Here is a 24,098-nt window from a genome sequence, read left to right as displayed (position 1 = left end):
CTTCTCCCGGATAGGCTGGTGACTGGGAATGAGAAAAGAGATGAGTTTGCAAGACAATCTCAGTAGTGTGGGGTGGTCCAGGCTCTGACAGATTTTGGGAAGCCCTGAGGTAGTTTATGTAGATAAAGGATTGATTACACTTCACTGCCAGACCAGCCCGCTAATCTTCTCCTGGTCAAGGCAGGAGAACTGCTTCATTAGATAAGCTGATTACTTCAGGCCCGGTAAGAGTTGTTGATATGTGGAATTGCTCCGATGGGATTCAACACTTGGCTACCTTAGGTAAACTTGCCTTGAGGTCAGTGGTTTCAAGCAGTCCTGAAGGGTTAGGCAGGATGTCTGACCTGGCATAGGGAGGGTAGGAGACAGAAAGAGAACGGGTAAGGGAACCTTAATTACAGGTCTTTCCCTCCCCATAAGAATGTGGTTAAATATTTATTTTTGTTCTTCCAAGGAAGGAACTTGATAAGGTAATACGATCCTGACAGTTTTGACCTCCTGGGGGAGTTTGGCTGAGGGGTCAAAGGTCAGCAGCAAAGTAATATCATGGGGTAATTAAGTTGCCGGGGTTTTGTTATTTGTTTGATTATACTGAGCAGTAAGCAAGCCTGGGCTGCAGGTACTTTGTGGAGCAGAGACCAGTAGCCTGGTGAAGCTGAAGCAGCTTCTGTCAGGCAAGGAAGAAAGCCAAAAATCTGTGTGATTGTTCGGGGGGTGGGGGGAGAAGGGGGAAGGTTGGGGAAGAGGCCACCTGATTCATTCTCATTTTTGAAGCCACAAATGGCTGTAAACAGCGATTCTCTCTCCTGCTGGCTGATCTGCAGTTCCGTTTGTACTGTGGCTGTTCTTCGGCCTGCCAAGGAAGCTAGTGCGTTTGTGAGATATAATGCGTAGCGTATTCCATATCACATGAAGAGGCCATCGCCGAGTGATATCTTGCACCTAACGTGCACCTTTGCGCCCCTGACCTGTGCTCTGCCACGAATCCATCTCTCTCTGGAGTGTTGAACTACCGCTAGCTAGTTCAGTCTAGGCGTCGCTTCAGGCAACTGTCGTATTGTGAAAATGACTTGCCAGAGAATTATTTCTGAATGTGCCCCTGTAATTAAGCCCTGCTACAGCAAAGCTCTGAAACACAGGTTTGTTTAAATTTGACAGTTGTCCCCCTGAAGTCAATGGGATTTTAAGCACAGACCTAAAGGTAAGCACATGCTTAAGTGCTTTGATGAGTAGAGAAGACTTGCTGAATCGGGGTCAGGGGGTAAAACTTTAAAACCGCATAAGCCCCTTTTTCCAAGTGACTTTGGCCCAGATTAATTCCAGTGGGAGTCTGGTACCTCAGGTACTTTAGACTAGAGGATCTTGACTTTAGGAGCCTACCTTTTATTGACTTTTTTAAATATGGAAATCTTTACCCATAGTGCTTTGTTAGATTGCAGCCTTATACTGTGCCATGAAGTGTAGGATGGGCCTCACATGCCAGTTCCTTGCAAACCTAGAGAGCTAGAAAACTGGAAGGTTTATACTATTGGAAAGGGGAGATCCTCAGAACTTGGTCTGTTCCTGGTTGATTCAGGTTCTTGCGGAATCGGTTTTTATTCAGGCCTTCAAATCCCCACATTATTACAATTGATACGTTATTATGGAAACAGTTATTTTAGCTCACTTTCCAAGTTTTTTTCTCAAATGTGTTAGTTTTTCTCACCTCTTGAGCCTTGCGCTGTCAGAGTCTTGTCACTAAGGCAACTGGCTTTGCAGATGAGAGGGATACAAACAAAAAATAGCACAAATAAAGTATTTTAAAACTCTCTAAAACATTCCTGTTTTCTGTAACTTACATGACACCTGCAACATCCATCAGAGTGGTGCAGAAAAAAGGGGGTCTATTGGGATGGCCTGGGTAACATGCTAGTGGATACGCAATGGGAGAGTTACAGTTTGTACCCATCCAAAACTCTTGATGATGTCCGTTATGACACACCTCTGCCTTATTTCATGCTATTAGGTTCTTCCATGGTCTGACTGAAAGCCCTGTGAAGTCAATGGAATGAGTCCAGTGCGGCTCAGTGTAGGTCCTACATCCATCACCGTCTATGGGGAGGTATGTCCAGGCAGACATAAAATCAGGGTATACGTGTGCAGGTGCTGTGTACGTACATTGTATGGCCTAGATCAACGGTTTTCAAACTTTAGCAACCCGAGGACCCCCATTCTGATTTAAAATTTTTTGCTGACCCCCAAGCCTCCCACTCAGCCTCAGGCCCCACCTCGCATTTCACTCCTTCCCCCAAGGCCCACACCCCCGCCCCTCCTCTTCTCCGCCTCTTTCTACCCCCTCCCCCAAGCGCACCTCATCCCTGCTCCTCCCCCTCCCTCCCAGCCCCTCCTGCATGCCACTGAACAGCTATTCCCCGGTGTGCAGGAGGCACTGGAAGGGAGGGGCAGAAGTTGATTAATGGGGCCAGCGGCCCCAGACGTAATTCCACCCCCTCCCCGGGCATGCTTCATCCCCACTCCTCCCCCTCCCTCCAGTGCCTCCTGCACATCGGAGAACAGCTGTTCCCCGGGGTGCACGAGTTGAGGGAGGGAGTGGGAGGAGTTGATCAGCGGGGCCCGCGGACCCCCTGGAGTACCGTCACGGACCACCGTTTGAGAAAAGCTGGGCTAGATTCTCAGCTGACGTCACTCTGGTTTCAATGGAGCTATGCCACTTTGCACCAGCTGACAATCTGGCCCTGTCACTTTAACAAAAGTGAAAGCAAAGGATAGAGTAGTTCCGTCCTGAAAAGCTGCTCTCAAATTGGTCGCTTTGTTTCTGTGGCTCACTGACAATCAAATGACAGGTTTCAGAGTGGTAGCCGTGTTAGTCTGTATCCACAAAAAGAAAAGCTTATGCTCAAATAAATTTGTTAGTCTCTAAGGTGCCACAAGTACTCCTTTTCTTTTTGACAATCAAATGTGACTAGTTTGGGCTCAGTCTTGTAACCTGCTGAGCTATCTTAGCTCTCATTGAGGTGAGGAGCTCACAGGATCTGACCCTGTAGAAATAAAAAGCTGGATCTCCCCCAGTAACCCTGTGGAGTGACCCTGGGGTGTGAAAGCTAAGTGGTGTTCCCTTCTCTGAGTGCATCAGCAGCAGAAAACCTGTCCCAGCTGTGATGTATAGGGTGAGTCAAACGCACCTTATCTTCACCTGTAATAGATCTCGTTTGGGTCATGGTTACAGATGACAATGCACTAGCAAGAATGAACAGGGCTGAACTCTGAATCCAGGCAGACTTGGCAGCACTGGTAGTTAGAAGATACTTCTTTTTACTTTAGTCTGTGGAAATTTGTGGTGGAAACTGCCCCTTAGTTTCACAGTGGTCCTCCCTTTCTGAAAAAAGTTCCCTCTTTGCTGGCTGCAATTTTCCACCCTTCATCTCAGCACAGAGATGGTTTCTTCTGGAAAGTCTGAGCAAAATCTGTTCACCCATTTTTAAGTTTTGGAAAGGAGGTGGGGGAAATATACATTTCCTGTTTGAAGTAGATTTTAAAAAGAAGCATTTTGCTCATGTATGACACACTCTGGAATGTATTGTGTGTGTCTGTAGAAAAAAATAGATTTTCAAAGGAGCATGAGAGTTAGTCACCCAAATCCCTTTGACTTTCAACTTCTTTACACTTCTCCTGAAAACCCAGCCTAAGTTTAGGAGTGTAAACTGATTTTCTTGTGAATTGTGGCTAGTAAAACACTGTAAATGCGAATAGACCCAGTTTTAAAAAGATTTGAATGGATCAGCTGTGTGCAAATGGTTTCACCTCTGTTGTTCTGACCGTTAATGTCAATTGGACGTTTACACACGCTTGCCAAGAAAGCTGAGGTTACCTTGCTGTGTCTGTCTCGTGGACCCTTGAACTGGTGGTGGGGAAGCATTTCACCCAACTGGGATACGAGTGTCTATCAGAGGGTCATTCTCCAGTTTGCACAAAGCTCCTGTCAGGGGGCTGATATTTTTGTTGTCACTGAATGTGGGTCACTGAGGTGACCTGATATTTAAAGTGAAAAGCCAGGACACCTGTGATAGCAGCGAGGGTCAGTGCAGGGTGAGTCAGAGGATATTGGCAGCTGAGGCCAATGCTCATCCCCCTTTTCCTGCCCCACTCTCTGTGGGTCTGACTGTGTGGGAGTGCTGTCGTGAGGCTTCACTGGTCACAGGTCTGCTCTGCAGGGAGGGGCGTTATCCCCCAGCCCGGGTAGACAGACACATGCCACTAGCTGGCCTTGAGCTAGCATGCTGAAAATAGCCATGTGGCTGTTAGAGCGTGGGCAGTGGCTTGTGCTAGCCACCTGTGTACAGACCCTGGGGCAGGGGTGGGCTTCTCCTCCGGCAGCCAGCCCAGGCCGCCAGCCCTGCTGCAACATCCACGCTGCACTTTTTGGCGTGCTTGCTCAAGCAGATCTAGTGTGCATCTGTGTACCCGGGCTTAGAGGCCCAATCCAGCCGCAGCGTCGACACTCCCTGGGAATATGCATGGGTTCAGCACATGGGATTTCATAAAATGGATGGGACGCTGGGACTTGATCCATCAAACAGGGACATGGCAAGTTTTCAGCGACACGTCCACTCTGCCAGTCTCTCTTGTGCCATGCTCTGCAAGTGCTCAGTGTGGGGACTACACATCAGTTTGATCTCCTGTAGCAGGTCATTCATTCCACTTGCAGGGACTTTCAAGGGGGTGCCTTGACTTCATCCTGTGCACGCTCCTCTGCCTTGCCCCTCCGCAGTTCCTGGGTGGAGAGGCGGTCTCAGTCTGGACCCAAAGTCCTGAGGGCCTTAAAGTTGAAGCTGGGGCTCTGGCCTGGCACTGTAGCAAAGCGGAGGGGTGTGATGTTTTCTTGGTGGCTTTTCTTCCCCAGGAGATGCTGCATTCTGGGCAAGCCAGAGCGCCTGGGTTACAGCGTTTCCACCTGCCCCAGATACTGTCAGCTTCACTAGCCCTGCATGGACATATTGAATTTTGCTGGCTGGATCCTCATATGAGAGGAGTGCGGTAGCTTCCTAGTGTGCTGGAGGAGGGAGAATGCAAATTACATCACTGCTGCTGCCGGGGTATCCTGAGATCTCAAGACGTTGTAGCACCTTGGCCAAGGAAGGGCAGACGCCTTTGGTGGAGGCAAGAGTCCCTGGTCTTGGCTAGCTGCTCAGATGGTTTCCCCCTCCCTATCATCACTTCTGTCTGCTTGGGATCAGCTGGCCACAGCTGCTCTTCATCCAGGGGCTGATCTCTGTCAAGCGCTGGGGCATCCGGGTGATGACATTGGTGCCATCTGCTGAGCGGAGCATCTATTCTCTCTTTCGCCCCCTAAATCGTGACACAGATCCAGACCTTGTATTGCCCCATGCCCTCCTTCCCTTCCCCCAAATTCCCAGTCCATTATCGCCAGCCTCAGCCTTCACATATGTCACCCTCCTGGCAAATGACACACACCACTGTCCTTGGTTTGATAAGCAATGGTCCTTGGGAAACCTAGAGGGAGGGGTTTCTAACTGACTTGCCCAAGGAAAGGCAAAGAGATCCACTCTGGGACACGAAAACCCCCACCCAAATCCAAGGAGGGCCAGAGAGTTGTCAGCTCTGCTCTTACAGTGGGAGGGGAGGCAAGGAAACCATGGCAAGTTGTTTAAGCACTGAACTTGTTACTGTGCGCAACCCAGCTCCATTGTCTTCCACCCAGCTGAGCCCACTCAGAGCAAGACTGAATCTGGCCCTGTGGCCTTCTCCATAAACCATTCCCTAGAATATATCTAGGGAAACTGCCCCCATCTTTTCTTATGCAGAAGCCTCTGACTTTTGCCACGTTTCCATCTCCTAGGGCCCATAAACAAAAAAGCCCAAGAGTTCCCTTTAATTTCCTAGCTCACTTTGACATTGGGCCACTGGTGAGTAACTTCGGCTTTGTTTGAAAAGAGGAGCTGAAATAACTTTTGTCACCGGAAATGTGTTTGGGGCTGGGGTGGGGCAGGGAGGGAGTCTTGGTTATTTTAATTCAATGAAACCAGGTTGTGATGTAGGACAAACCCAAAGCCAGTGTGGTACCTCTCTTCCAGGAGGTGAAACACCATCGTCCTAATTGCTTTGGCCAAGCTGAAGGGTAATAAACAAAGAGCAGTCGGTCGTGAAGTGTTTCAAACCCTCCCATTTTCAATTGTCTAAAGTATTACAATTAACACAAGGCAGGAGGGAATCCGGCTGTTTAAGATTCAGTATGGCCAACCCCAGCCACATGATTCAGGCGCTAGGGAATCATGAGACTGGTTTAAAAATAATGTGATTTTTTAAAAAAAACAAATTTGGGGTTCTTTTTATTGGCCTCCTGGTTTCTGGGTCACATTTGCAAGTTTTTACTGCAACCATGAGGACTGAACACTTGCATGCTTTTAAAGTGAAATGAGCGATTCTCCTGCATTCACATGACTCCAGCAGCTGGGGCTTTAAGAACGCTACCAAATATTGCGAGGGCTGTGATAAAATCGTGCGAGGGATCATTTTTAGCCTGACATGACCTTTTAACATCTGGCTGAGTAATATTTCCAGGGGAGTTTCTGCGTTGGCATTCACGTAGAGGTGCAATGCTGCCTCACTGTGCATGGGTGGGCATATATGTCAGGAAGGGTGGCTGGTGAATGATAATAACGAGCATCATGGATCTCCCTAGAGATACTCTTCCACTCCTGGACTCTTGGCCGTCCACTGGAGACATCCCCAATTCCATGGGGAAAGCCATTCTTGGGGGTAGATCATGACCCCATGGCTGCAGCAGAAGAGCCCTCAGCTTCTCTCAAGCCCCTGGGTTTTTCCAGCATATCTTAAGCACAGTGGAGGCAGGGAAGAAAGCCCTTCTGAAAATCACAGCCTAATCACTCCCATCTGCTCAGTGCTGCTTCCCATTGCCGCCTGCCAGGATGCTCGCCTCCGACGCTAAGTGGCACATTATTTTCGATAACTTGCAATCATTTGCTGGAAATCTCCTCCTCCTTTAAAAGGTCCCCTTGGAAAGGCGGTTCAACAAAAATATAGGGCAGCACACCCAGCTTAGGCAGACATTTGAATTCTGTATCCGTGTTATCGGAAGTACGACCTCGCTGTGTTTCATGATGGGTTTGGTCAAGATTCCGGCCACTGGGACTCATTTTTACCCAAATGCTCTCCGAAATTAGAGCCAGAAAGGAGCTACCAGGTCATTCTAGTTCATCTTCCCCCCCTGCAAACCCACAGTGTTTCCCTACAGCCTCTTCTCCAATGGTTCCATCACATCCCTTTGGAGACTATTACACAGGCTAATAAACAACATTCTTTCTGATGTGCAACTTTACTTTTCCCTTAGCCCCATTTCAAGCTCTTCATCCTTCCAATTTACATCCAAAAGGATCCAAAAACTCTTTGCCAACTACATATAGGAATTACTTCACTGAAATGCAGCTGCCTCTGGGGTGCATTGTGGGAGCTCTTTTACCAGCACTGTGCAACAGCTGAGGATAGGAAGCAAAGAAGAGTTTATCTAAACTACAAGGTTAATTATCCTACTGTGATTGGAATCTGACCAGGACGTGTGAGCAAACAACATCCCTTCTCTTTCAAACAGCACCCTGCTGCCTTTAGGCATTCAATTTGGTTAGGGAAATTGGTGTTCCTGTCGGAAAGATGGCAAGAACTTGGCAACTCGATCCTTTCTTCTGCATAATGGACCATGTCTCTGTCATTCTCCATCCCTTCTCCGCAGAGCACGCTCCTGAATGCAAGGTCTTCAGCATGTCAACCACCACCCCAGCTCGCTGCCTAGGTTTAACTGGATCCATTAGGCCAGTGATCTCAAACTCAAATCACCACGAGGGCCACATGAGGACTAGTACATTGGCCCGAGGGCCGCATCACTGAAACCTTTTTCATACAACACGGCTTGGAAAGCACCCTTGGGGGGCCTCCCCCCCAGTTTGCAAATCGTGCTTGTTTTCAGGGGAGGAGCGAGGAATTGGGGGCTGTTTTCAAATGTGAAAACTCTGCGATGCACCAAGAAACTAGCGAGGGGCTGGCTGAGAAAAAACACAATCCCCACCCCCGTCTGCCCAGCACGGTTAATACAGCCTTGGCGGCCCCCGTAGATCCCCTTCCCAGCCTGTTGCTCTCCCTCCCTTCTGCTGCTCGCAGCTCTACAGCACCAGGCTCTGCTTAGCCCCGCTGCGCATTTGTGTATGGCTGGGGACGGCAGCCTTGTGCTGCCCCACGCTCCCACCGCTCCACTTGCGCAGCTTGGCACAAGTTGGCAGCCTGGAGCTGGGCAGGCGGAGGAGGAAGCCCCCGGGACTTGGGCCGGGGGGGAGGGGAGAAGGGGAGCCTGGGCTTGTCCTGCCCTCTGGTTTATTCGCCTCTAGCGACACTTCAGTGCATGCCCCACCCCTTCCCTGCCTCCATTCCAACCCCTTCCCCAAAGTCCCCGCTCCAACTCCTCCCCCCCGCCCCACCCCACACACACACACTGCCCCTATTCCAACTCCTTCCCCAAATCCCCGGCCTGGCCCTGCCTCTTCCACGCTGCCTCCTCCCCTGAGCGTGCCGTATCCCTGCTCCTCCCCGCTCCCTCCTGGAAAGTCCTAAGCGGGAAGCGCTGGGAGTTAGGTGGAGGAGTGGGGACACAGCATGCTGGAGGGGCGCGAGGAGGGACGGGAGGGGGTGAGGTGCAGAGTGAGGGAGTCGGCACCTATGGCGGGCTGCAGGAAATAACTCCGCGGGCCGCGTGTTTGAGACCCCTGCATTATGCTATCCTCCCCCCCCCCCCCCCCCCCCCCGCACACCTATGACTTTAAGGACTGAAAAGCAACATCTGAGAAGGAAAGAGATGTAAATTTGGGAGGTGGAGGGGGTTCCCTAGGAGTGTTTAAGAGCCAGCACTCAACAGCTGGATGGGATCACTCCACAACTCTCTTCCCGATGAGGCTCCCAAAGGAATTCAGCACTCAGCCAAGGGTTGTACTGCCGTGATCTGGGGATTGTGAGGATGGTAGGGAGTGAACGAGGGGATGAGAAGCAGCCCAGAGACCCTCTTGTAAGTTTCATCAGTGCTCTGACTTGTGCTTTCCAAGTGCTCCTAAGAAGCAGACTCCTCCTCTTCTGTTTGATTGGAGCCCTTGCTGGTGTTTTGTCCATTGCTCTCGAAATGGGGGAGGCAGAGAGTCATGCAGCCTCCAGGTTGGAAAGAACTTGCTCATGATGCATCTTAGAGAATCTGGAACCCGAACACTTCTAGGACAGCCTGCCTGTTCAGGGACTCCTTGCAATTCTCACGCCTCTGTCCCAGGTCCCCACCGAGCAGGACAGTGAAAGACCCTAGGGCTGAGGTCAGGCTTTGCCACGGAGCATTGCTCCATGGGGATCTGGCATCATGTCCGTGTTGTGCGAGTCCACGATGACTTTACGCATATGTGATGTCACTGCCTACTAATGCCGTGTTGGATGAAGGTCCAAATGTAGGATCCAGATGATGTCCTCTCGCAGATGATGATGATAACCCCTGGCTCTGGATAGAGGGAGGATACATTTCCTGAGCCGCACACGTGTGCAATGCCAAAGCAGAAAAAACAAGCCTGAACTGCTGAACTAGACTGCCCCGGTGCAGCATGCACAGGCAACTCTCCACAGTGAAAGGAGGTACCCGCTCAGCACATGAGTGTCCCACCTGCCAGCAGGCCTGGGGAGCTGCTGTGTGACCAAGTGGGAAATGAGCAGAGGATATGATGCCCACTGGCCCCAAGGCAGGACGAAAGGAGAAGGGGTGTGGGAGGATGCTGCTGTGATTGGATCGTGCTGTGGTCCCTGTAGAGCCATAGCTGTGGATACGTTACTAATAATGCTGTCTGCATCCCTACCACCTCCATCAGCAACCCTCGGGCTGCGTTACGAGCAGCAGGCAGTGATCATTTATCCCCATTTTAGAGCTGGGGAAACAGAGGCAGAGGTGAAGGGACTTTCCCACAGCGAGTCAGCGGTAGGGGTGCTACTGTTGAGCTTCCAGCTCCCTGCTCTAGCTGTTAAACCACACTGCCTTCCAGGCTGGGGCAAGTCCCGAGCCATAGATGCCTTATCCCCAGAAGTCCCCTTAGAAGCTTGTCAGCACTTGCCAAGGGGGCAAGGAGATGCCCGTACTGCAGCCTTGCAGCTATGGAGCAGGAGGCTCAGAACTGGGGCTGGGACAGACCTTCAAGGTCCGAGGAAAACTTCTGAAATACCAGGCCAGAAGAGGGGGGAAGGTGGGAAATGAAGGGCGGAGGGAATGGGCCAAGGCTGCGGCCTGCACAGAGGTGCATTACCGCGGACATCCATGGCATCATGCCCCGGGAAAGCGGCTTGAAGGCTCAATGTGATGGGAATGGGAGTCATCTTTCTTCCCATGAGTGGGTCTGGTATGGTGCAAGCAGGTCTTGTGGGCATTTTATGAGCCTCATCGATTGTTTTTGGGACTGCTAACTGCAACGGCAGCTGACTTGCAGATGGATCGTTGCATGCTTGGACCTGTCGTCTCTGGAGGTGGGACCTGTGTATTAACCATGAGGATGCTCATGGGGCGAGCTTTGCCCCAGGGTTGGATGTTGGTCACCCCCGTGACCTGACCCAAACCCTGGCTTTGTTACTTGAACACCACCTAAGGAGGAGCGTGCCAGTGGGCGACGACCTGGACCTGATGTCGCCGTCCCACCCACGAACCTGACCCCAATAATGCTGTAACGCTGAGGAATGTCCCCTCCGTGATTGCACTCGGCCTGGGAGTTCAGAAATTAGTGGCAGAGGCATTTTGCAGCAGTGCAAATGGGGAGGAGGTGTGTGGTTTTTGTTTTGTTTGCTTATTTATTTGGGCGAAAGCCGATTCTTTGTGAAGGAAGAGCATCCTCTAGTGGCAGTCAGCGGAGCCAGCGGGTTTGTCAGGCTGTCAGTGGAGCAGCCAAGGACAAAATAGTCTTTTTTTCCCTAGTTCTTAGCCTGTATTTTTTTTTTCCTATCATGAAAAGAAACAAATTGAGTGTGCTGGGCTATTGGGTCTCCACCTTGGGCTGTGGGAAGGGTGCTTCTGAGGACAGAGGAGAAATTGGGGAATGTCAGCATCTGGTTTCTCTTCTAAGAAACGAGGAGGGAGTGGGACGGCAGAGCGGAAGAAAATACCGTTCTGCCAAATTGGTTTTATTTTCACTTTGTTTTCCCCTTTCTCCTGGGAAGACTGACAGCCTGGGAGAATGAAGGCCTTCCTTGACTATTCACAGAACTACGGCCTAGGTGGCATCCTCACACACTGACCCCCTTTGCCCCATTCTTGGTTTCCGGAGCCCCCCCGACAAGGCAGCCAAAGGGGGGGGTGGTCGGTACCAGCTGCGAGGTGGTGGTGGTGTCTGATGTGCTCCTGCCTCCACTGAAATCAGTGGCAAAGCACTCATTGGAAAAATGGCCCTGCTGGTGTTAAGGGCACGGGCTGATAGCCCCTTGGTTCAAATGAATTCATAACTGTCCAAATGTTCATTAAAGAGTCTGTCACTGACACAGATGCCCTGGGCCAAATCCTCAGCTGATGTAAATTGACATAACTGTTATCTGCACTGATTTGCGCCAGCTGGGGAGCTGATCCCATAGAAACCCTATAAAGGGATTTGCATTGAATGCTGCTAAATTCCCTCACCGATTTCTCAATTCTCTTTCCTGGGTATGGAAATCCATAGACTCCGGTGCCCCAGCCTGGGGAGTGTCTCCGACTGTCAGGAATGGGTCCCTTGTCCCTTTAAACCCATTTCCAGCTGAGCAGGGGATGAACAAGAGAGAGGTAGGGGGCCAATCCGCGCAGCAGGGCCTTGATCATATGTGATAGTTGCTGGATTAGGTAACAGTCTGCCGCTTGAATTGGATCGTGCTGGATGAGTGTTAACATCTCGGGTGTCCTGGCAGAAGGTTCATTTGAGTCATATATGCTGCCGGGAAGATAAAGGAGCTTTTAAATAATCATTTTGTCTTCTACTCACCAGAGCGCAGACTTCAAGCAATAACTAGGTGGCATCAGATCTGCTTAGACACACTGGCCTTTTCATTTATTTATTTAATAGTGTTATTCTACCTGGCTAGCCAAACAGGCACAATTGCTGCAAATCCCAGCGCCTTCTCACCCAGCTGATTTTTGGATTCCACTCATTAAACATATATAATTATAATGTAATAGTAATATAATGTGTACTCGCACAAATATGCAGATGTGGATATAATAGAACACAGTGTGTGTATGGTTCACATTATACAGTAATAATACTAAGCACTTACATAGCACTTTTCTTGAAAAGACTCTACACACACAGACTAATTAATCACACGTGCACACCTGACTAGGCAGTGAGTTTTTATTATTAATGTAAAAAAATCTCTCTTTTCAAATCCTAACCAAAAGTGTGTCTGGCTTGAAACTCTATTTTATATTTGTTTTCACCTTTTATTTTTGTTTCAATTTGTCTTTTGAGTTTTGTTGGGAAGAACAGGAGATTATTGTCCACCATTCATGTCATCTTCGTCTCCGTCCCATCTTCTGCCTCCTTTTCCTCCTTTTAAGTTCTGCCGTTTGCCTTTCCTCTTGTTTAGGATTAAGGATAACCAACCGCAAATCAACACACGTTTCATTGACAGTGCTCCACATCTTCTGCTGTGATTTCCTTCCCCACCGTCTCTCCACCTCAGGAGATGTTTTTTGTTTTGTTTTTGTCCTGTCAGTCAGTTGGCTTGCTTTGTGCGTCTTAGTTATAGAATCTTTCTGTTGATTTTAGCAAAGCATCATATACCTTTGGAGTAATACCTATGTAAGAGAGGTGGGGCTTTGGCCAAAATTCTGAATCTCAACTCTTCTGAATTCTTGTCTCTTTGAAACTAGGATTCGGATGTAAATTTGGCATCTTCAACCCATCTCTAGTATGTAAATTATAATTCTTAATTACAGGTTTCAGAGTAACAGCCGTGTTAGTCTGTATTCGCAAAAAGAAAAGGAGTACTTGTGGCACCTTAGAGACTAACCAATTTATTTGAGCATGAGCTTTCGTGAGCTACAGCTCACTTCATCGGATTCTTAATTAGCAATTGTTTGTAATTTATTTTTTTATTTTGCTCACAAATTTACTTGCAAATTTCAATCCTTTTCACTGACAAAATTTCAAACACAAAAGGTCCAAAAAATACTAGAAAGGATTTGTGTCCAGAAAATTAAGATTTCAAAGCCATTTGAGGGGTTTCAAGTCTCCTATTACTCATGTTCATTCTCAGCTGAGCCTTTTACTTAAAATTGGTTTCTATTAATAGTAATTGTATCATTCAGAAACTTATTCTAGATTAAGGAAAAATATGTTTCTTGTTATTTTCACTGGCCTGTTACGACTTTTTATTGGCAGCCAATTTTAGATTATTTTTTTAAACTGACAGTAAAACCATTTGCTGATGGTTGGCAGTGCAGATTACAGGGCTAGGAATAATGGGTCAGATTCATTTTAGACATAAGAAAGCATAGCTCCATTAAAATCAAGGGATCATCACACAGCTATGCCATATAATATGTATATATTGGCCCACAGAATCGCTAAGGAAATTCAATGCACTGGTTCTTCCTCTCTGTTATTAGCATCCCTGACCATGTCCAGATTCTGTCTAAATGCAGCTGTTTCTTACCCTTCCCAGCAAGGCTTACAAAATTAAAATACAGTCAGCTTAAAAAAAAAAAAAAAGGTGATTCAACATCTTAAGTTGCCAGTTTGCGCATTCCTCCCCCTACCCCCTCCATTTTCCCCCTCCACTTCAGTGGAGTTTTCAGGCAGGCTGCTTGGTACACATTTACCATTTTGCCACCCAGCTCTGCCTGTTGGCAGAGTGCATACGCACACACAGGTTTTGCAAACTCGGGCTGGGCATCCACTTTTGCAAAGTGAGTGTTGCAGTGGAGTGTTGTTTTTTTGGTTTTTGGTTTTTGCTGTAATTTTTATTTTTAATTTCAAAAAGTGAGAGAGTGATTTTAGGAAAAACACTCAAAGCAAGAGAGTGATTTTACTTGTGTTTGAAGCATGAACTGAAGCTGTGAGAATACTAGAAAATTCTCTCTTTGGCAAGTAATTTGTGAGAATATGGTTATTGCTGCTCTCTTGGCTTAATACAGTTCAAGTAAGTCCCAAGAATGACAAAAAGCCGTTTCCAAATAATAAAACTCTTATTATTAATATTTTTTATTTTCCTTTTGTCTTCCACCAGAGGCTTTCCAAGCACATATCAGTTAAGCCTTGTAAAAGCCACTTTTAAAGGCAGGGAAACTGAGGCATGAGTTGTTTAAGGCCCTGATCCTGAAATGAGCTCTGCACAGGGGTCCTGCTTGTTGCAGGATCAAGGCTGAGGGCTTCTTCTGGCTCCCACTGAAGTCAATGTGGGTTTTATCGTAGACTTCGATGGGAGTAGGATGAGGCCAGAAATGACTCATGCAAGATCACATTAGGAATGTGTGCGAGAGCTGAGAACAGAAGTCAGGCCTCCAGACTTGCAGCCCTCTGCCTTATTCTCAGATCTGCCTTCTGTTTTTGATGCATTTCAGCAAATTTTGGTGAAATCAAATGCTTGTGTCCTTTGTATCAGTCATAAAAAATGAGAGAATTGGGAATCCTGCTCTGATTCTGTCCCCTGTTGTATTCTCTGTGTGTGCAACACCCAATGCATCAGGTAAAGCAGGCTTGTATTTATTTGGGTTTGCACGGTTGCTGTTAGTGCCTCTAGTTTATCCGCCGTGCAGATCTGAGAACAAGATTTTGCTTCTTAATATTTCTTCTTGTGAGAACAAAGAGCAGAGCAATCATTCGGTCAGATTCTGGAGTCAGATATGATCACAGAACAACAATATGTAGAAATCAACCCCAGGGAAAAGCCCTATGGATTGGAATATAATAGAGTGTTTGCATTTCTGGAGAGCACCTTGACCCCACCTATAGAATTCTAGGTTTTTATAGCTCACTATAAAATTTCTGTTGGTTTTAGCCCTCTGAGATTTTTCCCTAAGGGAAGAAAAAGAAACACATGTAACCAAGAGTTAATATTCATTGAATGATTATTTCCACCGTGAATGATCTAATATTTGTGCAGCTGTTTGGAAATACAAAGCCATGTTATTAATTAGCCTCATGATTTCTAGTTTTTTATTTGCCTTTAAAAATATAATGCCCTTTAAAAGACAAAAACAAAACCTCCTCCTCTTCCCATTGTAATTGAGGAGCATGTGTAAACAGTCTGCAGCCCAAGCTGGTCATGTGGAGAACACAATGCCCCGAATAACTAAATGTCCCCTTACATCGGCCTCACATCTACCTTCCCTGTCACAACCTCATGGGGGTGACCTGCAAAGGCTGCGGAAACAACCAGAACTGGCAAGAGCCCACGGGGCCAGCCAGACGCACACAGGACTTGCAATTTATTTATTAAAGCATCATGTCTGCGGCGTTAACTCTCATTGCACTGATGGGTTTCCCCTCCCCTGAAATGGGGGCTGCAGGTGCTGGCAAAGAACCGTCGGCGGGAAATGTGTCTGCAGCCCCTTGCCCCTTAGCCACCACGCTCTAAGCTCCAGCAGCAGCTCACCAGTGCAGAGCTCTCTGCTGACCACAGCTGGCGGGGCACGGTGGGGACTGCTCTCTCCCCGTTCTGTCTCCAGCTGGTGGCAGCTCATGAGCCTTGGAAAGGATGGGCTCAATTGGGGCATTCACCCTGGTACTTCTGCCACCAGTGGGGCCTGTCTGCAGGGTTCCTGAACCATACAACTTGGTTCAATCCTCCGTGCTGAGGTCTCTTTGCCATGCCCACTCTAAGGAGGGCTGGTGAAAGGGTCCAGTTGACAGATCTGCGGACAGGAGCCCTCTGTTTGCCCACAGAGGAAGGGACAGCGTGGGAGGTAGCGGCTGCCACCCATCCAGGTTTTTACCCGGATAGTCCGGTTTTTGGCTTCTGTGTCCAGCTCATTTACACGCGCCAGCCCCTGCTCAGCCGAGGCTGCCTACTACCTGCAGGAAGGCTCCTTGAGATGATCCAGCGAGCAACAGGGGAAGGGGGCAGAGCAGCAACAGGGGCGGGGCTTTGGGGGGGAAGAAGGGAAGTGGGGGAAGCAGGGCCACCCAGAGGGGAGGCAAGTGGGGCAATCTGCAGCAATTTGGCAGCGGGTCCTCCTGTCCTCTTCTGTCTTCGGCGGCGCAACTTGGGTTTTTCTTTTTTTCTTCTTCACCACTTGGGGCGGCAAAACTAACTTTTTTTTATGGAAGGGGCCCCCGAAATTGCTTTGCCCCCGGCCCCCTGAATCCTCTGGGGGGGGGGGGGGGGCTTGGGAAGAGGCAGGCTGGGGCCAGGGCCGTGGTGGAAGAGGTGGAGAGGAGGTGGGGCCTTGGGGGAAGAGGCAAGGCAAGGGGCTGGGCCTCGGGGGTGAAGTTACCAGCCGTTCGAAAGGTGGCAAGCTTAGTGCCAGCGTTTCCCAGCGTACCCCACCCTACTCCAGGGGAGCGCCACGGCGGGTGAGAGCAGAGCCCGCGGCCCATCCGGGCTGAGACTGTCACAAGGGGGCCGACCAGCGACAGTTGTGCCGTGGGCTCCGGCCGCTGTGAACGGCTCCAGGCCCCGGCTCGCTTCAGGCGAGGGCCAGTATAGAGTCACGAGCTGGTGATTGTGCCGAGTCGCTGCCGGGGCTGGGTTTGAACGGGTGAACTAGAGGCTCACTAAGGGTTTGCAAGCAAGGGCCAGGTCGGTGTAAATAGGGCACAGCTCCATTGAAGTCGGGGGGCCAGATCCCCAGCTAATGTCAATTGGCACGGCTCCACCGACGTGGCTCGAGCTGTGCCGAGTTACCTCAGCGGAGAATCTGGCCCTCTCTGCCTGCTGAGCTGTTGCTATTGTTTGTGTTCATCCTCAGGGCATTGCTAATCGTTTCCTCCCTCCTCTGTCTCTTCTCACAGTCCTGAGTATCCGGGGAGCCCAGGAAGAAGAGCCCACAGACCCGCAGCTGATGCGACTGGACAACATGCTCTTGGCAGAGGGCGTGGCAGGGCCTGAGAAAGGAGGGGGTTCAGCAGCGGCTGCAGCCGCCGCTGCAGCATCCGGAGGGGCTGGCTCAGACAATTCCGTGGAGCATTCTGACTACAGAGCTAAACTCTCGCAGATCCGACAGATCTACCACACGGAGCTGGAGAAATATGAACAGGTAACAGGCTCATTCGCGGAGGCTAAGCAGAGGCTTCCCCTCTCCAGGCCAAAGCGAAGTCAGGCTTTAAATGAAGCTCTGATCAAGGAAATAAACGCATTCAAGGGATAATGTGCCTGTACAGGAGAGGGAAGATAATGCAACAGAAAATGGAACCGATAAGAGAATCGGTATGTTACCTACACACAATTCTGTATGCCAAGCCAGCATGGCTGTGTTCATATGGGCTGGAGCACTAGTGACATCTATTGTCAAGGTGGCATGAGCGTAGCTGCTACACATCCCTGTAGCTTAGAACTTCCTGAGACGTCCACCGTTCAGGCTGAGATCTGACATGGGGAGCTGGTCAAAACTTTTGCACACAAAGTTTTTTTTTTTTTTATCAGAAGAAAAAACTTATTATTATGATTTGTTATTTATTTATTTATTTGCCAAAACTTTTTTATCTCAAAAACAATTTGGGGTTTGGTTTGGCTTTTGCAGACTTTTCCATGATACATTGTTTTAATCCATGTTTTGTTATCAAAATAGCGTCAGCATTTGAATCAGAATCGTTCAAGAAATGCTTCGTTTACTGAAAAGCCCATTTTCAGTAAGAAAATCTGGTTTTTTACCTAAGGATTTTGATCAAAATTTTGGTAACAAATTCAGTGAAAACAACCCTGAAAAACTTTGTGAAGAAGGCAAAACTGAGCCATTTCAAACTCTGCAAACTCATTCTGCCACTTTTCAACCAGCTCCTGACAGGCATGGGGTCTCCATAAAGCAGATTGTTTGGTTTTTAAACTTGACCAAGAAATATTCAGCCCTCTTAGGAGTAAACGGAGAGAGGAACACTGGTCCAGTGATTAGGGCCTTAGCCTGGGCCTCGGAAGACCCAGGTTCAATTATCTGTTCTGCTAATGACTCATGGCACCTGCACACAGGGCTTGCCTTATTATGCCCTCCCCCGGCCATGCAGGGCTTGCCTGATCCACCTGGCGTCGCCGCTTGCCCGAGCCCTGGTTCCTGGTGGCATCCCCCGCCCCCGAATGGTCCAGGTTCAATTCCCTGCTCTGCTAATGACTCACTGGTATGGTGACCATATTTCCCAAAGTCGGAACGGGACACCTTGGGACAGCAAGCCTGGCCTGAGCCCTGCCGCCATGTGGGACTCGCTGCCAGGTTTATTGTTGGTTTTTTTCAGTGTAGACATACCCTTCATCTCCGTGCCTCAGTTTCCCATTGGTACATGGAGATTATTGCTCACAGAAGTGTCTGCGAGGAGAAATATGTTACAGCTTGTGAGTTGCTTGGATGCTATGACGATGGGGATGTATAAGTACCTAGGATACAGAGAAGTGAGGCTGGTGGGAACCTAATTCTCCATTATAAAAACAATTGTTTGAAGATTTTTTTAGCAGCCTGAGCACCAGAATGGGTGGAGTTGAAACTGGGCGGGAAATCGCCCTGGCTGAGGGAAAATGCCTTAAATATCCTGGTGGAAATTGCTTGAGATTTGGCTAATGGAGGAGTGTTTGAACTGCTCATAGGAGGCACATTGCGTACGACAATTTAGCCATATTGTCAGTGACAGAAGGGCTGAGTTGTATCGTGCATAGACCTGTAACTCACTGACCATTACACCTCTCCTCCTTCAGACCCACGGGATTATGAGAAATGAGTGAAAGGCGAAACGTCTGTATTTCATTGCATGCTGCTCTCTAATGTCCAGATTATAAAGGCTTTCAGCCACTGGTGTCTGTAGGACAGGTGGCCTGATTCAGCCAAAAAGTGGAACATCCTGTAAAATCTGTAACCCTTCAGAGAGCCGGTGACCACTGGTGGAGTAGCTACATTTAAGCAAGCTTAGGAGGGGCACTGAACCAACCCTGCCCCCTTTGTTGCCCAATAGGGATGTGTCTACACTGCATTGTAAACCCAGGTCTGTGGACTTGGTATTTCGAAGCCTGTGCTTGAGCATCCACACTGCACTGTAAACCCAAGCTTACAATAGCTAGACCCGGGTCTCAGGGCCATGCCAACACACCCATATTGCGCTACACAAACCTTCTGATAAACGTCTATGGCTTGAGCTGCTTCCACACTACAAAATGACAGAGCTTGGACCTGAATCTCAGCGGGACTCTGGCTCCAAGGCAACTGCCTAGCAAGATCCTAGGATCTGGGTCCTGAGTGCTTGCTGACCAGACTCAGACTGAGTTGTGTGTGGACAGAGGCTTGGGCTGTGTTTAGTGTAGACATATCCTCAGGTCCTTGGGAGCTATGGAGAGCCGAGGTACTTTTCAAGAGGGTAGCTGCAAAGTATCCCCTCTGCTGAATTGTGCAGGAAGGTTTCTGTAGCTACTTTGCTGTAGAGTCCCTGAAGCGTGCAGGCCAGGCAGTCCCACTGAGGAGGATGGGGGAGGTAGAGGAAAGGGGGACCCACTAACTGGAGTAACGGGGATGCACTAAGTGAGAGAGTTTATACAGGGTGAACAAGATGTAGATTGAATGAGACACAGGAAATGGTATGGTCTGTGTTACGCAGGAGGTCACACTAGACAACAATGGACCCTTCTGGCCTTAAAAGCAAGGAACCTGGTAACAGTCTCGGTGAATAAGGCACGGCTCTGCAGGGGTAGACCTGGGAGATTTTTTGGTTCTGAAAAATTGGGAAAAAATCATTTGAGGTTGAACTAAAACCCACATTTTTCAAAATTTTCAGCCAATCAAAAAGTAACCTCCCCCCAAAAAAATGCTTGAACAAAAAGTTACAAAACCAAAATGTTTCCTTTTAATTTTGACCATGTTCAAACATTTTTATATTAAATTTTGAAACAAAAAATCATTTAGAACCAAAAAAAATGAAAACAACATTTTGTCTTGAGAATGCCAAAACAAAACATTTCTGTTTTTTTCAGGGTTTTTTTTTTTCTAGGATTTTTTTTTCCAGCCAATGCAATTTGGCGAAACTGACAAAAAATTGTGAAACATTTTGGTATTGGTGAAAGAGAGGAAATAAGTCACCTGATTTGCAGACTGGGACTGCTAATGCTGCAAAGTTTTTGTTGCAGCGGTTTCTGCTTGCTCTGTTGTACGTAGAAGTGTGTACTGAGCTGCTCAAGTCCGCCTCGGTTTTGCGGGTGCTGTGTTTAACCCCTGGTAGTCTGAGGTGCAGTGGCTGAGTGGTAAAGGCTCTCAACTGTAATCCTGAAGGGCGTGGGTTTGAGTCTCGCTCGATCTCACACTGATAGGCCAACCTAGCTGGAAAATGGGTACCCGACATCAGGTTAGGGCAGCCAAAAGCAGTCAGACGTGAGGCTGGCTACATCCCTTGCGTACCATTGGCTGTAAAACTGACAATGAGCTGTTGGCTCAGGGGAAATTGGACTTACTGTCAAAAGAGAGATACTCCATTGTCTGTGTTCCTGGACTGACAGCAAGGTGTGTCTCTTGATTGCCCCCTTCTCCATCTCCCCTCAATCAAATGAGGTCTCTCTCCGCCCAAAGCCAAAACACAGTACTCCTAACCAGAGGACAGCCTGCCAGCTTCACTCCTGCTGCTGGCATAGGGCTACTTCATGCCTAGTCCCTCTCCGCCTAATTTCTGAGCCCTCATTTGTGCTGGGAAAACCAGCAGCAAGGGGAGTCTGACCACAGTAGGTGGGCAAAGGTGGGAAGTATAAGTGGACGGCATGTGTCAGATAACCCTTACCTTTTCAAGTCCTACTTTGCTGGAGTGGGTGGCTTTCCCAGGGTCAGATGTTTCCCCCCACCTTTGATTTTTAATCTTTGTGCTGGAGTCTGATCAGTGGATAAAGACTTGGGTAGTGAATCCCTGCCATGCAGCTTCCTGTCCTCCTGCTGAGGTGGCTTTGGGGAGCCCAGGCAGCTGTCGACGGGAGCCATGAGTCCGAGACGGGGCCGAGGTCCCCTGGCCGTCTGGCCTTTTTGGAATGTCTCCCAAGACCTCTGGATAACTGGGTTCTGCCGTAACGTCACTATCATGACTTTACATGTGCAAAGAGCCTGGACATGGTTCCACCTTTGCTCTCGAAATGGCACAGAAAGGGATAGTGAGAAGGCACTTTGGCCAGGACTGACTTGATCTTCCCTGCTGCGTCCTGGGTCCCACCAAGCCGCCATCTCTCTGGGCCAGAGAATCAGAACAGCTTTCCCTCTCCAGTTCCCCGCTCGGGATCAGAGGCAGGGCTCAGGCAGCCCTTTCCAGAGAACCTCAGTCTGCCGGCACTGGTGGCCATAGAGAATTCAGCCCATTTCAAGATGATGCAGCAGGTGATTGGATCCATCTGCAGCCTGTCAATGGCAGAGCCCTACACACCCTGCGGGAGTGCGAAGAGAGGTGACAAGCCCCAGGGGGATGCTGGAAGGGCTCTCAGAGGACCTACTGGGTGTTCGCCAAGGAGACCAGAGGTTGAGAGGATCCGGGGCTTTTGTGGAGGAGAGTTGTGAGGCCTGCTGAGAGATTTCCCTGTTCAGACAGAGCTTGGAGAAGCAGCTATGCTTTAGCCAGGCTAGTTACGCGGCTGTTCAGCTCCAGATGCTTTGATTTCTCTGCTTGACAGCGGAATGTGGTTTGTGACCATTGCATCCCGACAGCATCAGTTTGCACTGACCTGAAATCACACACGTGGGTGGTCTCATGAGCCTAAGGTGTGGGGTAGACCTCCCCTCCAGGCCACAGCTGTCCCACCGGCCGGGAAGCTGGCCCCAGGGCGCAGGATCTGGCTGGGATAGGTCCAGTGTCTGGCTGCACCTCAGGGACCTGATGTTGCTGTGACTTGACACAGCTTTGCGGGTCGCCGGGCTGTTGTCTGTGTTGCTAAGTGGTTTGCTTGCCCTCTGGCCCAGCAGCCCCTCACTGCACGGACCTGCCAGCATCCAGCATCTGATGCAGCAGGCGGAGAAAATGTTTTAAAAACAAACTCTGCCCAATCCGAACCCCCATGGGAATGAGAGGAGCGGGGGACCGCGGGTGGTGGGAGTGCACGGGGTGGGGTGGTGCTATGCCGTCAGCACCGTAATTCCAGTGATTACCTCCTTGCCCTTTCATGTCAGGGCGCCTGTCTTGCGCTGCTTTAATTATTATCATTATTGACTTGTTATCAGATGTGCTGGAAACCTGCAGCAGGTCTGTGTCACTCCCGCGCTCGCAGCCACTTGATGTGGGTCGTTTGGGGGGCTCTGACTCCACTCCCTCTCTCTCTGGGACCTGCACGCCTACAGAATTAACTGTTCCCCGTGTCGGCAGCCCAAGGTGCACTTGAGCCACTAACACCCGCTCCTCCCCATGCTTGCTTCTGGCTAACTCCCACCGTCCTGTCCCTTGGCACCTCTCTCCCCCTCCTGAGGGGCAAGCGCTCCGAGACCTGGGACCAACCATAAGTAGCATCTGTAGCACAGACAGAGTTAGGACAGGCCACCTGACGTGCATCAGAACAGCAGCTGATCCTGGGTGAGCTTAAATCAGGAAGGAGTTGCCAGCTCCCAGGCACCCCATTGCACAGCAGACCACGTGCATTATGGGAGAGCTTATCTCATGAGGCACTGGGTACTTCGGCAGGATCGCCAGCCAGTATAGTCAGACTGTTGGTCTGCCTGCGAATGGAAGGAGGTGGGATACTAGACTGGTCAAGATGCTGGTCTGATCCAATATGTCAGGGATGAAGGGACCAGTATGGCTACCAGACTGAAAGGACGGTGGTTCTGATCTGACAAGGCAAATCCTATATTTTTCTGGCTCCTCCAGCCAACCCCAAAGCAAAAGTAATAGGGGGTAGGGTTTTTTTCAGCCTTGGTCCCAAACAAAAGGCTTTATGCAACCCAGCTCCTCCCATTCCCCGAGCAGCAAGGAAACAGCATCAACTCCTCCTCAGTTTGGGTTCGGCAGCCTACTCCGAAAACCCATTCTCTGCCTGGCAGGAGAGAGAACTTTTTCCTCTCACTATAGAGAGCCAGCCTAGCCTGGCCTCCTCATTCCCTGTATCTCTGCTCTAATGACCCCCAATGGAAGATTCTTCCTTTCCCTTCCTTAGGCATTCAGAGTGGGACAGTTCTTCTCCCTTTCCCCCGCTGCAGCTTTGAACCCCTTCCCTGCCTGCCCGCCTAGGTGTGCACGGTCCTACATCCCTTTCCAGGCCTGGTGTGAGGATCAGCAGTAATAGTAATTAGCATTTACAGAACTCTTTGCATCTTCAAAGTGAGGTACCAATAGGTGTTAATCAGGGCCTGTTCTAAAGCCCATAGCTAATTAGAGAGAAGGGTTTGGGCTAGATATGAATTATATGGCCTCCCACCACCATAGTGTCTGAGCACCTACTGTATTTATCCTCACAACACCCCTGCAAGGTAGGGAAGTGCTATTAACTCTTACAGATGGGGAAACTGAGGCACGGAGAGCTAACTGACTTGCCTCAGGCCACACAGGGAGCCTGTGGCAGAAGAGGGACTTGAACCCAGGTCTCCAGAGTCCCAGACTAACCCAACCCACTGGACTATCCTTCCTTTCTGATCCCTCTTAAAGCTCCCAAGGCCTCTGCCCAAACACCCGTTCCATTCTGGATTCAATGCAGTGACTCCCCATCGCTGTCTCAGACGCTGGCTGTGCAGGTTATCTCTGGATGTTTTTGTCCTGTTTCTCACTTAATCCGTTTCCCTGGCAGGCAGCCCGTCACCAGAGAGATACAGAGGAACAGGAGGGAGCTGAAGGAGGGGCAGCCATATAGATGCAGGGGCAGGAGGGTTCCCAAACTGAAGAAGGGTTAAAAGCTGACCATGTGCAGCCATGATGAAGGGAAGGCCCTACTGCAACTGTCTGTCACTGGTAGAAGGATGGGAG

General features: G+C 49.4%; 1 protein-coding gene across 4 annotated transcripts in view; it reads left to right on the top strand.

The window, feature by feature from the left end:
- Positions 1 to 24,098, top strand: part of PBX1 (PBX homeobox 1) — a 243,261-nt gene that overhangs the window by 174,234 nt on the left and 44,929 nt on the right. For all 4 annotated transcript variants that reach the window (XM_048860127.2, XM_048860126.2, XM_048860130.2 and 1 more), the window contains exon 3: positions 17,013 to 17,257. In XM_048860127.2, coding sequence (XP_048716084.1) covers positions 17,013 to 17,257 — 245 coding nt within the window. The remainder of the gene's footprint in view (positions 1 to 17,012; positions 17,258 to 24,098) is intronic.

Source organism: Caretta caretta, chromosome 8 (genome assembly GCF_965140235.1).
Source record: "Caretta caretta isolate rCarCar2 chromosome 8, rCarCar1.hap1, whole genome shotgun sequence".
NCBI classification, from domain to species: Eukaryota; Metazoa; Chordata; order Testudines; family Cheloniidae; genus Caretta; species Caretta caretta.
Note: the sequence above shows the minus strand (reverse complement) of the source record. Positions and strands in the feature narration are given on the sequence as shown.